The sequence below is a fragment of the Apostichopus japonicus genome, chromosome 2 (assembly GCF_037975245.1).
Source record: "Apostichopus japonicus isolate 1M-3 chromosome 2, ASM3797524v1, whole genome shotgun sequence".
Taxonomy (NCBI): Eukaryota; Metazoa; Echinodermata; class Holothuroidea; order Aspidochirotida; family Stichopodidae; genus Apostichopus; species Apostichopus japonicus.
Window position 1 is genome coordinate 22,426,729 of NC_092562.1, and position 16,339 is coordinate 22,443,067.

The window sequence follows — 16,339 nt, forward strand, 5'->3', positions numbered from 1 at the left end:
CCTCAAACATGCTCGTCTTGACTATAATTAAAAGAGAAAATTGCCTCCGGGAAGCTCATGATACTGTACAGGTGTGTTTTGAAGATTTAATTCCAGGGGCACAAACTGGGTAACTCACGTAATTAAAGCCCTTTCCACATTTTAAGTACATCCTTCGTAAGAATTTTTTGGAACGAGATCCCTGTAACAATGATTAAGGATCAACTGACACTGTTCTATAAGGTTAAATGCTATAACAGGTATTACCTATCATAAAACTTACATGCAACAACATGGCCTGGAATTCCTTGCTAGTTAATATGAACAAAAGTGTAAGAAAACTGTTACAATATATTTTGTTAAATCTTAGAATTTGGCTTGTTTTGTGCATCTCACTTATTTCATGTTTGATCATGACAACTAAACAGTCAACAGTTAACCATATGTATCAAGTTTTCCAATATCACAAAATTGAAAACAATGAAACTTTTTGAGTTAAAGCCAGCAAAATAGGTACAGTACAAATGCTTATAAATGGGGAGATAGGTAGCTTTACTGTAGCTGCCATGTTGAGCAAGTTGTGAACGAGTATTTGTCCTGTATTGGTCCTGACAAAAGAAGATTCTGCAAACCATGCATGCATTCACAAGTCTATAAGTTGCAACTTTTAGCACAGTGATCTTTGACCCCTCCAAATTTAAGCGCCTGTTAAATTTAAAGTAAATCATGTTTAGGTAGTTCAAAGTCTGACATTCTGTACAAATAACCTTTGACCTATACCAGAAGCATGAGGGTGATTGACCTCACTAAGTTGGATTGATCAGCATAGTGAACAGTGAGTAGTCAACCCACAGAGATATTTTTTGACCTTTGACCAGTACTCTGAGTACTGAAATGTGTTACAGTTTGAATACTGGATTGTGGATATCCACCATTGGGTGTCAGAAGCATCCAAACTCCCACTTTATGAGATACATCCAATCCAACCTACAGGTCATCACAATCAACCGCATATATCATCCATTCATGCACAGCCTTTAGTTTGGTAGCCAATTAAAGTCAATAAAATTAACTGTTTGAGATTGCCTTTTTTTGTTGCGTTTTAATCATCTTTATAACCCCTTTCAACTTCTTCATTCCCATTCAATGCTCATTCCCTGCATATTTCTCCTATTCTCAGTCTTATCCCATCTCCTTTCTCCAGTCCCTCCACTGTTTCCCAGGCTCTTCCCGCCTCTTCTATCACTCCTATGTCCCAGTCCTCTCCCTTTCTGTACACCCCCTCCTGTTCCTCAAGTCCTACCTTCTTAATTCCCCCCCCCCACCCCGATCCCCTTGATTACCTGTCACTCTTGCCAAATTTACACTTTCAATATTTTATGTCATACTACTGTTGACTGGTGGTGTTAAGTCCACAGTCAGCTGCTAAACAACAGCACCTTTCATTATCCTTTCATCATTGCATTTCCCTTTGTGCTCTCACCTTAAATGTATCCTCTAAGGTTCATAAACTTTTTATGCACAATAATACATCCATAAAACAACTTGCTTTCCTTTCTTTCATAACCATCAAATCACCTTGTCCTCCTCCTCCTGAGAAGGCTCCTGGTAGCAACAGTCCAGAGCTTCCCACAAAAGACGGGAAGTATCATGGTAGAAGTTAAAGATAATTCCCCAATACACATTTGTCTTGCTGTCAAGAAGATGAACTGGATATAAACATCACAGTTTATGGTCAGGTCATAAATTCATAAATCAGTTGGATATTCTAAATAAACTGATCTCTTTCAGACATCTCTCCAAACCCACTAAACCTTTAGAAACCAAACTGTTAAGGGCTGCTTGCCACTGCTCATACAGCAGCAGCTGTACACACAGTAACACAACCACACAAGCTACAGTAGATACATGTATTGTGTAGGAGAATAAAGGTGTAATATAACTTGTGATGAAGGGGGGATATTTTAAGTGCACAATAAAATGTTTGGTATGCATTTGCCAGGAACGATGTACAGCCACAAGACTTGTGAATAGAGTGGGAAGGTCAAATTTATGTTCCAATGACCCAGAAGGCATATATATTCATGACCAGATAATCTTAATCTTTTCTTTCCAAATTATTACAGAAATAAAAAAAAAATATTTCAGGGAGAACACCTCATCATTTTTTACATTTTTTTTTATGATATACCCCATGCTGAGCCCCACTTAAGTGAATAATACATCATAGGATCCATTACTTAGACTTTGGAAGTGTCAGAATGGTTTAAAAATTAGTGGGTTAATGTTTACAGCTTGTATGGATCCATGTTATGTCTGAGCTGATAATTATCTGTATTGAAAATTGGAATCTCTTTTTATTTTCATTTCCCCCTGCTTCTCACAGAAGGAATCCCTTGGGCAGATCAGATAAGTCTTTGGTGACACAAACATCCAAGTCTGCTGATCAATATTAGTCAAGTTACTGAACATTGTCATATGGGTTAATTAATCATTTCAGCAGAATATTGTCCAGGCAGTATTCTGAAAGCGATCATGATTGAAAAGAGCTGCCTTTTGAGATGTCAGAAGTTCTACCACACACAAAGCCTTTCCAGTCACGAAATTCAAAACCTGCATGGGGGTTCTACCCAGAAAATAACTTATCAAATCAGGGCTGGATTTGTTGAGTTTGTTGGCTCCTAAGAACAACCGGAAAATTTCTTTAAAATATGGTTATTTGAACAGAAAAGTTGGTCATCCGATACCAGCAACAATGCTATGTAATGATTGTATCTCAAATTCAATGTACGACGATACTGTTGTTTGTCCAACTGAAATATAGTCATCTGATTCTCCAATTAGCTGACAGCACTTAAAGCAGCATCTTGAGGATTCCCAATGACAAGCCTTTCCCCTACCCTACATATACTGTATACTTAAAAACAATATCTTCGTATGTATTGTCAACCATGGCCACAGTAGAGAGTAACTCTCGCACTGAAACCTTTAACTGGAAACTTGCGCACTAATTACCTTCCATCTTCACACACTGTAAGTCAACTGTGATGGAATTTAGTCCTTCAAATTGCTACCGTATCAAGCATACGTGTAGAAATAAGATTCTTTCACAGTAGCCACATGACTGTAGTCAGTGGCAACATCAGAATTTATAAAGTGGGAGGGGGGCAGGGGGGCAGGGGTTTTAGAAGGGGACAAGTTGATGTCAAGCAGACAGTTGTAGCGGGGAACATTCTGAAACGGCAAAAATGCAGGTTTGTGTAAAGTGTAAATGTCACAGGCAAATTTGGGAGACAGAAAATCTTATTTATTGGTTTACTGCTACCGACTGGGGAGGGTGAAGTAGGGGAGGCAACCATCATGGGCAAATCCCACTCCCATCTGCCCGCCCCCCCCCACCTTCATCCTATTGGTGTCACTTCTGTCTGTAGTGCGGTGCATATCTCTATTCAAAGCTTGTATATACTGTACTAGAATGCACCCAATAGGTTTGCAAACTGGCAAAAAGACAGTTTGGGTCAGCTTTTAAACTTCTGTCACTGAACATATAGTCAAATTGTAGTGAGAAATTATGTTTGATGATAATTCCACAGACAGCTGCCATTGGCTCTCACTATATAGTTAAATTTATAAGATATAGCAGAGTAAATATGACTCCTGTAACTTACGGTCCATTAGAAATTAAAGACAACAGCCATGTTTACGGTCATTCCTTGGCGAGCACTTGCCATAACGATCAACTGTTTTATTATTTAATCAATGCTGTGTAATACCACTGAAAGCTATTATCTCAAAAAAGGAAAGGAAAAATTGATCTCCTTTCAATGGTACAACACTGAGGCATTCAATAACAGACTACTATTTTCCGTTCATTCAATTACTGCCATCGTTTGCACCACATCACTCTGTATTATCACAAGGCCAGCTGTAACCTAGATTCTATTACATAGCTCTAGCCTCAAGTCTGAAAACTCTTTGTTTCTTCATCTCATGGATCTGATGGAAGACAGCAAAGTTCTACCAAAGTTTCCTAGTTATGTCAGATATGACAGGAACATGAACAGCGAGTAGAATGAGAAGAATGTTATTCACTGAATAACTTCTTTAATCTCATGAGAAATAAACTTAGATCCACGTGACAGTAGCCATTTTTTTTTGGGGGGGGGGGGAGTCTTTAATTAAATCCTTAACATCAATACTTATCTACTATACACTAGTCCTTGTTATCAGGGAGATCTCTATGGAATGCAACCAACATACTGTCCTGATTAGAAAGCTCAAAGCTGCAAAGTATTTCCATGTTTCTTTGCCAAAAGTAATCTATATCTCGAACACAAGGGAAAATAGACTACAAACAAACATTAACTCGGTCATGCCTGGATCCTTTGGTAACTTCTACAATTTTAAGAGTAAAGTCATGACTTCATCAGCATTCAATACAATATGACATCGCAATATATTTTAAACATGTTGTCACTCAGTTCATATAGAATTTAGGACTAAATTAGAAACAGTGCAGTAGCTATCTACGTATATACTGGCAAATTGTTTTCCACACTAAATTATGCCCAATGACAATACTTTGCTCCCACAACACTGTATGCAAGTTTTCGTTCTATAAGAATCCCTTTCTTAGACATTGGAGCCAAACAGAACACACAGGCCCCGTACAGCTTTTAGGCCAAAGAATAATTACCCGTATTATTTGTTTACGTTTCTTCAACTAATTTGGCCAAATTGTGTTCTTGTAAAGCGCATTGAGTTTTTTTCTTGGGGGGGGGGGGGGGGAGCGCTATATAAATATCTTCAACGTATGTTGTAAACTTGCAAGGGATTTTGCTGTAACCTGTCATGGTAGAGATACCTAGATACAACATGTATCAATCAAAGATTCTGATCATTATTTTTTATTTAAGTAAAACCAGGTTACTATTAGTTTTTATCAAATACTATTTGCCCCCTCTTCATTTAACTCTCCTCCCCGGCCTCACTCCAATCAACAAATCCTGGACTAATGCCCATGTTCATACTGTATGGTCTAACCTCTTTAGTCATTCAGTTGCAGTGCAAATACAGTAAATACCTTTCCTTTCATTTGTTCATCTTACCATACCCAACTTGCAACTCACTTCTCCCCCTCCCCCCCCCCCCTCCCATGTATAGTTAATCCACTAATTGCTGCTGACCGACATACTTTACAGTTGATCAATTGTTGCTTTAACAAAAGTAATCAACCACATGCATCAGCAGTCTGTGTTCAAAAATTTCTTACCTTAATTTTGCTGTTCTACTTTCGTCTTTTGCATCATGTCTTTATAATTGTCTTCGGGCATATTAATCACTTAATAACACAACCCCAAGGATCAGAGTGCAGAGCTGTGCTATTAAAAACATTAAGCACATTCAGTAATTCCAGTGAGTAAGATGTATAGATAATATGACTGGTACTGTATAATCATGGGACTCAGACTGTCATTTAAGCCAGTGCTGAACAAGCAGTAGTTCACAGACACATGAGAATGGCCGAACATGTGCTGCAGGCGACTTTCAAATTGCTCTAGTCGAACAACAAACAGCCAATAAAACATCCGGCAAATCATAGTTGCTGTACATCCCATTGAGTGCAGGCAGGAAGAAAGTACTTTAATATGCAAGTACAAACAGACTATACATGTTTACATATTATATATTTATTTGAATTGAAGTGCTCACCAATTCAAATTTTCTTTGTTTTCTTTGGATGAGAGGATGTGTAAATGATGGATGAGGATGGATGGGAGAATGAACATTTACAAATAAATTCCACTTAATATTGTAAAGCCAGTCCTGCATTCTGTGAACATGCATATAATACTTTATCTGAAAAAAGGTTGCACAATATTTAGAAAATGCAAGATCTGTAAGACTTTTTAAGGAGTATGAAACTTGTTCTAAATCTTGTGTACATATCAGAAATTACCTTTCTACTGTAGCACTGGCTCAACTATCCATTGCATAGTTTGACATTCAACAGTGTGCAATTTAATTAACTCCAATGGAAGCCTACTGTATATCTAGTGAAAGGTCTGTAATATGCACCGAAGAAATATCAAATGATGAAACCTGTTTCTAATATACAACAACAAAATGACAGTAAAATTCAGAAGCAGGAAATTTTGCCATAGACTAGTTACCATACATGCTGGCCTAGACATCACGCAACTCATATTTACCGTATGGTATACAACTCCCTTACATAGCATCTGTGAAAATGTTGCAGGCTATGAATACGCTGTGAATGTCGGAAATCAATGTAAAGAAAAAGAGTGCCTAGCGAGAAAATGCAAGAATAAAACTACTGCACTTTTAACTGATTTTATTGAGCCCCTTAAATTTTGTAGAAAATATTACTTATAGATCTGGAGGACACAAGAACACGCCCCTAAGAGGCCCAATACTTGCTCACAACTTTGATGCACCCTTGTCATAGGTTACAGTACCTTCAACAGTTACCCAATGCAATTTTATTGATAAGTTTTATTCATCTTTAAACAAATTTTTCCTTTTCCCAACCACCAGAGGGAAGTCGGCCCAACCCTGGCCAGTTCAGACTCCTGTCCCACTACAGTATGTTAACAACTCTTTACGCAATGTCGATTAACACATGTACTCAAGCTCAATGGCTGCTTTTGATGATGTATGATTATTGCACACAAAACAACATAAATAAAGAATGTGGTCAAAGGGACCACGAAAAAGTTTGCACCGGAGAAATTACTGTGCTATGATGCACATTTACCGTAGTGCTCAACTCTCAATGCACAGAGAACAAACATACTGTGAGATGAAAAATTCTTTTCAGTATCAGAGATGCAAGTTTCCCACAAAGTTCAGACAAGAGCATCAATGACGCAGTATCTCAATACTGGAAGTTTAAATTTTGATTCCTAATTTCAAATCTTTGCTCTGTCTCTACAATTATCAATATCAATCAAGAGCGGCGGAAGCACTTTTTATCTGGGGGGCACCGACATCAAAGGGCACTTTGCAGAAATTCGATTGGACTGATGCAGCCTTATATTGAGTACCCTTTATAACTCTTATTGTATTATCTTATTTGCGTATACACATCACTCCATCAACACCCCCCCCCCCCTCAAGGAAAATATGCATACTAGCACTGCAATATCCAATGTGCAAATTGGGAAACAAGGGAACAAGTTTTCTTTTGAGACAAAATGAGGCGAAATCATGCTAGTTGCTAATGTAGGAATCTTCCGAATTAGAGTTTATTTCTTGTTAATATCTTAACAATTTTTTTCCCATTCGAAATAGCTTTGAGTTTGACCCACAGAAATTCATTAAAAGTCAGGGGCGTAGCCAGGATTTGCAAAGTTGTATGCACGACTATCTTAGCGGAGCGCCACCATCGGTTGGCGCGGAGCGTACAAGAAAATTTTTGGTTTTTCAAACCCCTCAGATGGCCGGAAACGGCCCTTCCCGAGTGTTCATTCTGGTTTCCTGGCCTCTTGCTAACTTGAGACACCTCAATTTTTATGTAGAAAAAGGGCACATTTTTAATCTGGGGAAAAGTGGGGGGGGGCACGTGCCCCCCCCCCGGTTCCGCCGCCCTTGATATCAATCATGGTACAACAAATATATAACTTGCATTTAAGCTACTTTGCCACGAATAGTCTCTGCAGGTTACACGTTATCCTGCTTGTGTTGCCTTTAGCGCTCATTGCCTGTTCGTCGAAAGAACGACGTTGCAAGGTTTAATAATGTCATAGAATACCTAAGAACTTGTTGTTTATGTGGTATCCTTCATCTTGGGTCAGTCTCTGTTGGACTTTCTGGTCATATAGTTTGACGTCAATGACAACGGCCAAATTAGAAGAGGCGAACTCGACCATATTCTTGACGCCCGCCTTGAGAGCTAGGCCTATCGACCTACTGTATGTTACTGTAGACTGTAGTGGTGACTACTATCAAAACTGTGTCCACTTCCAAGTATCAAAACAACCCACTTTTTCCATCTCAATTTTTCTGACATGAAGATTTCATGGATTTATGACTTGGAAAAAATAATGTAACAGAAGATTACAAGTTTTTATTTGAAAGTGATGGGTGGCCTCCTCCTCCCCTCATAGCCACCTCAGTTCCTCTCCATTTTGTTATTTTATTTTAATTCTTTGTACATTTTATGTCAAACATCACAGGTTCAAAAGAAAGCTAAACATACTTCTTATAACCTTATACATCTTATATCCTTATAAATAAAACATAACCTTATACAATTTTTATAGTCTTATAAAAGTTGTGATGCTATGGCCGGCTCCTCTTTCATACGTACACATCAAACAAACTTACCCTGGTCCTTCCTAGGAAAAGCTGTCTGAACACCAGTACAATGCTAATGTGGTAATCACTGAAAGCCTAATAATAGTAATAGGCCTAGGCCTATATATATTTCTTAAATGCATTAGGCCTAGGCCTAAGTAGCCTTCAGAAGTACAAAAATGTGTAAACGTAATTATACAAAAATACATGAAGCGCAATCAAACAAACTTATCATGGCCATTGCTCTGAAAAGCTACCTGAACACCAGTACTATCCTTAAATGGATGTCACAAAAACGAAGGCCTAATATAAATTAAATGCACTACGTAGAATTCAGCAGTACAGAATGTGGCAATACACTACACCTGGCGTACCTAACTACAGTACAGAAAATTGGTCGCGAGGGTAGCCATTTTCGTATATCTAACATGTAGCTGTCCATGAGTCATAGCCAATCTGCTATAAACCAGACTTGGAGGCGGGGCTTAATCATCAAAAACGGACCTTTTTACTAAAAGTAGGGGCGGCAGCTCAGTGTTGTTTTAAGAAAGAAAAATCATTTAAACATCAAATAAAGCAAATAAAAGCCATAAAATGTCATTTACAGCTAGTAAAAGTTTTATTCATACCTACCTGTAAAAACAAATGGAAGTTTAAAATGTTAATAAAAAATATAATAAATAGGACCCTATCTTAGACGATACCACTGTTAAAAGACAATTTTATTCTATTCTCTTTCATAAAACATTAAACTGCAGATAACAAACCAATCGCTGAGAAGTAATATGTCACGTGCCCATAATAAACCATAGACATCGAATAATAATTAACAAATGAGCAGGAAAACGTGGGGAAAAGTTCCCTACAAACAAGTTTCGGAGCGTGTGCAAAAACATTCTGGTTCAATCGTTTTCAGTCCGATTTGGCCCGATTTCGACATAAATCGGTGAAAAAGTCATAGAATGAGATAAAATTCTCGAATAAAAAATAGTAACTTTTGTTGGTCTATATGATATATTCTTGCTCTGGAAATTCCAGAGAAAAAGAGCTTTGTATGAAGACGCTGAAAATTTTTTAAGAGAAGAGAGAGTCCCACTTACTGTTACAATATCTCTATACATGTAATGTATTGAGATAAAAATGTTCATAACATTTTGAGATCAAAACAAAGATTCAAATATTATTTGATATTCTTTGAAATGATTCAACTACAATTTCATACCATGATCACTTTTTGCTGAAATGTGTTGTCAACAAGGCCTAGCTTTATTATATTTGAGTGCACACATATGATAGCCTATAAAATATTATGACATACTTTGCTATCTCTACACAAGGGAAAGTAACATTACAAGTAATTGTTTTTAAAGAATATACTTTGTGCTTACAGATGCAAGAATTTTTCCAGACAATGGGTAAGGGACTATTAGCCAATCACAAATAATTGGAAACGCATCATTGACTACTTTTAGCATGAAAATGCAGTAATTGAAATGTTGGTACCATGTACCTTGAGTTGATTTATGATTTATTTGTTTTCAAACAAATTCAATCATCAGAAGGATTGGACAAAATTTCGGTTCTTTTGAGAAGTTTGTGGTTTGCTTGAAAAGAAAGAAAGATGTTCATTCAAATATGTGTTGCTTTGTATAGGCCTAGTTGTGAGTGTGGATACTTGGGGTTTTTCTCAAGAAAACAAGTTTAAGTCTGCTGGAAGCAAGTAATTTGATGATTTTGCATCCCTGGCTAAAACAGTGCCTCTCGGACGCAGAATCCTGTGTTCGTAACAATGCGGCAACCACGTCATTTAACCTTACAAAAAAATTCACTTCACAATCAGTTTCATCCTTTTGGTCTGTAGGAATTGAACCTTATACCTTGTGTCAGACATGAGTCCATATTGTTCTACAATCTTTCTTTTCTATCCCTGGTGTGTCACTCATGGTCATATATCTGCAAAGTCTGCTCAAGATGACTGTCACTTTCAGAGGTGTTCAATTGTACAAAGGGCACTGGTCTTGATGATGGTCTTTCATATAAATTTCTCTTACATCACATCTCACATTCTTCATACTTGTTATTAATACATGCATTGTGGAAGGCGCCTTATCAGGACCACCAACCCAGTATGCAAAGATTGCACATTGAAGCATTTTCTCCCATCAGGACTTCCATCATCCCTAGTTTGGACAGCCCATAGCATCAATACCAAAATGAGATAAGTTGTGCAGTACCCTCACTACACTCACCTTACATGATTACTCTACATAGTAGTGTGTGTTGATTTTCTGTACAAGTTTGTCTATTTCATAATATGTGGACTGTGTTCAATATAGGTCTTCATGTAGCTGTAGTGATAGACAATGTGATACACAGTGTTTCAATTCAAACACCACCTTTACAACCAGTTCATATTTCTTACAGAGTCTAATTTACATCAGTTTTGTTTTCATTCTGGGGCACTTGCAGCATGTATGATTTTGAACAACCATTTATCAGAATTATATCAGAAAACTGCTGTGCTTGTGTGTGATGACTTAAAAACATTCCTCGGTTAGCTCAGTAATATCCTGTGAAAGAAAATTTGTGCTGCTACCATCATATTTCAAACATGGCCTCTCGGCCTTAAATTACTTGTTAGGCTGTGACCACTCACAGGTTAAAAACAAACTATAGGTATGTAACTGTTTGTTAGGCCTATGTAAGGCCCTGGCCTAGCCTAGAGGCCTATGTCCAAATTTGATAGGCCAACACACATCCATACCACCAGTAACCTAACAGCAAGTCAGAGTATAGACAGTAATTGAAACTTAAAAGGTTATTGACTAGTATGATATACACTACATAAACTCAACAAACATGTACTGCACAGTAGTCAGTACTTCTGAACCTATGTACCACCAGTACAAGCCCAGATGTTACATTTGTGCACATAGTATCGGCATGTTACCGTACACCATCATGTTCATCCAAATATCTTGAAAGAAAATTTATGAAATTGCCAAGGCATTATCTAGCACTTTTACAACAGGGCCAACCAATAACTTCGCTATGCAGCGAAATTTAACTGCTAGCCTACATGCAGACAACACATCATTTCTTATATCATCTCTCTTGTGTAGTCTGCATTGTATGGTTTACGTTAACAACAGTGCGTGTAGCACATGCCTACCTCCATCAGAGTATCGCAGCAGTACTACGACCAACGGTGCCAGAAATAGCCATTCGAACATCTCCATCAAATTCCTCATGGCGACTTCAGAAGACTCCGTTCCTTTCTCTCAACAGCTCAAGATAAACAGCAAGTGAACCGTTAAGTTTTGCAGAGCATAGATGCACGAACTAATGTCGTTGTGGTCCAATGGAAAAGGAAATAAACACTGTGTTGACTACCGTCTGCCCAGGGATTGTATATTTGGTAACACTTCGTCAACACTGAAGGATTTTGGTAGACGATCGCGTTGTTAACTTCTGAATCTTTGTTTAACTGGTTCCCTCAGTTTATTTCCAACACAAGAAACTTAGTGCATCAGTTTTAAGCACTAGCTTCGGCTTTGACTCGTTATTCTTCTTGGCGCATATGGTTGGAAACATGGGGTGACTGAATATATATCCAGGTTTTGTCTTCAATTCAATTTAGAAACAAATTACATCAAATTAAACAGAAAACACAATATTGGCGTATTTGGAAGCTTTCAATTAAAAAAAAATACCATAAACGTGTGCAAAAATTTGTGAAGTGATTAATAAGGCCGATACCAGCTGTTTTATTCTATTCTCAGAAATAATTCCAAGGCTCAGTTAGACAACAGTAAATTTTGCACATGTATCAAAGGTTATTGTTCTATAATGCTTGACCCGGTAACGATTAATCACTTGATATTAGAACTAAAGGATTAAGTATTTAAATATATTTCAATATGGCAAGGACGAAGAGGCTCGGCAACTTTCCTTCTTAAAGGCAACTGTTGGAAACCTCGACCTGTTGGCAATAAGATAAGTGATATCTGGAATTATTTATTAATATCACTCATAATGTAGGCCTGTTGATATCAGTAATTGAAGCATACGAAATCAAATATGATGTGCTTAAAATCATTTCAACGATTACAGACTGATGTTATCAATTATATTCAATTATCTAAAATTATATCATGGTATCATCAAATGTATTGATGATCTCAAAAATTAAATAATGAAATCATTTATTACGTGCAAACATGATCAATAATTAGACGTAATCATCAATCAATCTGTGCTGATATTTGATGATATACTGTTTCAAACACGAATGATCTAATCAAATGCAATTGTCACAGCCGTATGTCTTCTATATACGGGTCTTGCAATAGTGAGAGAGCTGTGTCCATATACGGCTCTGGCAATTGTTATAGGGTCTCTAGCAATTGTTTCCATGTATAGCGCCATCTATTACGATTGTAGCACTTTTCCCCATGAATTTGTTACACACATTAAATTCTCAAAGCCATCGGAGCATAAATAGAAGTTATGAATTGGCATGTTCTGTTTTACCTCCATGGTTCTACCTACATTGGTAATTAATGGTAAGGATTACCATGGCACATGTAAATAATAATAGCTGAAATTAAGGTAAGCGTATCACTTTCTCAACCTTTCTCAACCTTCTAAACGGCTGTCTTGGTGTTATCTTCACCATTCTAAATTGCGAACTAAAATTACCGTGAGTTTCACATTACACCATCAGTCGTGACGCGTTAGCAACCAAGCATCGGTGATACCTGGTCATTTTAGAATAGTAGTCCTACGTCATCCACTCTCCTCTGTGTCACTATAGCAACCATTACTTCCATGGTGATATCATTCAATTCTTTGGAGCTAGATCTCTAACACAGGGGCGTATCCAGGATTTTCCAATAGGGGGGGCGCCAGGCATGAATGATCGCCGTCCTGGGGGATGGGTCTAAGGGGAGGGGTGTACAATTTTTGCTTTCAAAGAAGGGCTGAAATGCAAAATGGTGTCATATGCATGGGCGGCGATCCGTTCTTCCGAGTGGGGGGGTGGGGGAGGGGATATGACCTTGTTGACTATCTAAGCGTAGCGCCACCATGAGTTGGCGCGAAGCGTACAAGAAAATTTTGGGATTAACAAACCCTCTAGATGGCCGGAAACGGCACTTCCCGAGGTTTCCAAGCGGCATATACCCAACTTTAAAATAGGGATGTCATGTCCGAAATATCTCATAATCAGGATCCAAAATACTTTTTTTTTTTAATTTCGGGTGTTATTTTGGGAAAATTGCCCCTGTAAATCTTGTTTCAGGCGCAACGTTAGAATGTTCGAGAGCTCTGTTATATTATTCGATGAAGAAAATGGCCTCATGCAGGCTATTATAGGCCTATACACATGCAATACACAATTACACATAGTTACATTCCTAGGTACCGATTGCTAGGGCATCCAGGTGAAACGTGTATTAATCATTACCCTGGTTACATGAGATTCTCAGCTGTTCGAGGGAACATGTACGTGTGTAGGCCTACTATAGGGCCTATATGAATACTATGAGCGTGCATATATGTACTATATCAATACCGTGGGCGCAATAATACATTTTGTTGTTATAGGGCCAATGAAGCCTACAGTCAACTATTTTTGCTTTATAAAGACGCTTTATTTGAAAAGATCGCACTGCGTTTATGGTAGGCGAGAAATGAAGCTAAAAAAGAGCCGTACATTAACAAAGATGCATAAATGTAGGCATGAAAATATTCTTATCCGTGGCATTTGGTGGTAGGGGGGGGATATGGTGCATTACATCCCCTCCACCCATTTTCATGGGGGGATATATCCCCCCTCCACCCAGGATCGCCGCCCATGGCCATATGTGATCCATTTTTCGACCTTAATAATAAGCAACATTTCCAGTAAATATGGACACAAAATGCACAATTTAGTATGGCTGGCATGTCATTTAGTGTTTATAGTGATAATACAAACACAATTACCATCTATGTTTCTAAAACTATTATGCCGCCGAACTTCGCCAGAACCTTTTTTTGGCAAACAAAAAATAAAGCATACGGGAGGGGGGGGGGGGGGTTGAGCGATCACCGACATCTCACATAAAGGTCGTCATCAATTTTTTTGTTTTTTTTTGCTAAACTTTTTTTTTTTTTTTTGGTGACGGCCAATAGGGGGGGCGCGCGCCTGTTGCGCCCCCCCTGGATACGCCCCTGTCTAACATATACATATGATGATATCAACAATTACAAATCAATAGATTAGAATAAATTATATTAGCCATCAAAATGTTGATTATCAAGCAATTCAATAAATGATTGGTTATATAATGAAGATGGATTGATTATATAATTAATTAATTAATTAATCCATGGATCATTTCATTGATGAAATTTGTTGATGATCATGACCGGTTCATCTGCGGAACCACCGATTCATTTGATGATATGATCAAATAATTGAAGAAAACTGTCTAGAATGGTATGAATGACAAGCAGTACATTTTGTTCGCAGTTCGGACATCACGTACGTCTCTGTCACGAAGCGGAGGATTTACGAAGTGAACTAAAAGTACTTTGAAGAACTAAATGAGAATGGGAGGTATATAGAGTTTAACGAGCATATTGCTGAATCATTAACAAAGGCTATTGAATAGTTACATGCATGCTGTGGCAACTGGATACCGGTGTATATATTACCAGCATTGACAACGTGTTACTTGCATCAACCATCGTTAGAACACAAGTGTGACGTTCGGATCGAATGACAATAAACTGACACAGGCCTGGTAGGAACTGTTACAAGAAGGACAGTCTTCTGCGTCGGGAATGGCAGGACAGTATAGGTGGACGGGCGGGGAAGGGTCCTTTGATAACATGCTCCCATCCTTTCAACGATTTCTACCTTCCCTCGTGGAACTCATTTACATATTGATTTGAGACGATTATACCTTGTGTGCCGGTTGAGTCCTAGCCTCGCTCCTTGCGAATCACTTGCTTAGAGAGGGAATTCGAAACAGTGACCTGAGAAGGACAAGTCCTTTCCTGATTTCTCACTCCAACTGAGAAATCCAACCCTTAGTTGTTGACGATCTCATCGCCAAATAGGGTAGGAAGCAGATGGGAGAGGGGTGGGGAATGGGCAGCTGGCAGTTTTTGTGTCCTATTGTTTTCAGTCAGTATAGTATACATCCGTGCACAAGGCTCAGTGGGTTTGTTTGCGTTTCTCCAATTAGTAAATAACATGAAATGTCAGATTATATCATTATCACACATAGATAAAAGGAAGCGCGCCCCTTTGATTTATCCTTTTGGAAGGGGGAGGGGGGAATAAGTCCCCTACCCAGAAGTATATGTATTGCGCCACTGCATATTGGTATTTGCGTTCTCTGTGTGACAGTATCGGCCGATAATAGTAGCACATACTTTGAAAAATAATTCATAGTCCATCTGTACCGTGTTCTTAGACGTCAGACCCGCATGGCTATTTTAGACGTCAAAGCCGTATATAGACACATATAACAACTCTCTGCACATACGGCTCTTTTACACGTTCAGAGCCTTATATACTGTATATAAGGCTCTGTACACGTTATTAACAGAGCGCCCTCACCTTGGCGACCTAAGCTGAATTTGACGTTATTTTCCGTTGGCTCCACAATTCTAAAGCAACTTCGTGGCAGCATATAGCTATAACAGCGAGGATAGTGATTTACGGCCAAAGTAAATAAATACGTGATTTGCAAAATATTAATTTATTACAAGATCCAAGCGCGTTTGATAACCCAAATGTAAAGAATCAATATAAGTTGAACGCATTGAGGTTTCGATGGCTTCATTGCACTAGACTTCTTCTTTACAAATCTTCCAAAATAGAATGTTAAAAACCATTACTTTTAAACATCGACGTTATCCTACTATAGTACTTTGCACAAAGACCTTGGCAATCTTAAGGTCAGCGACATTCATGTTCTCATGTTACTCATGTTATTTATAATTATATCAACAATATTCTCCCCCGTGTCTTCAGTGATATTGT

General features: G+C 38.2%; 1 protein-coding gene across 2 annotated transcripts in view; it reads right to left on the minus strand.

Annotated features, from left to right (window-relative positions):
- LOC139982454 (inactive tyrosine-protein kinase transmembrane receptor ROR1-like) overlaps positions 1-11,747 on the minus strand; it is a 102,562-nt gene extending 90,815 nt beyond the window's left edge. For both annotated transcript variants that reach the window (XM_071995348.1, XM_071995370.1), the window contains exon 1: positions 11,471-11,747. In XM_071995348.1, the coding sequence (XP_071851449.1) occupies positions 11,471-11,549 (79 nt within the window). In that variant the 5' untranslated portion in view covers positions 11,550-11,747. The remainder of the gene's footprint in view (positions 1-11,470) is intronic.
- Positions 11,748-16,339: the final 4,592 nt, after the last annotated feature.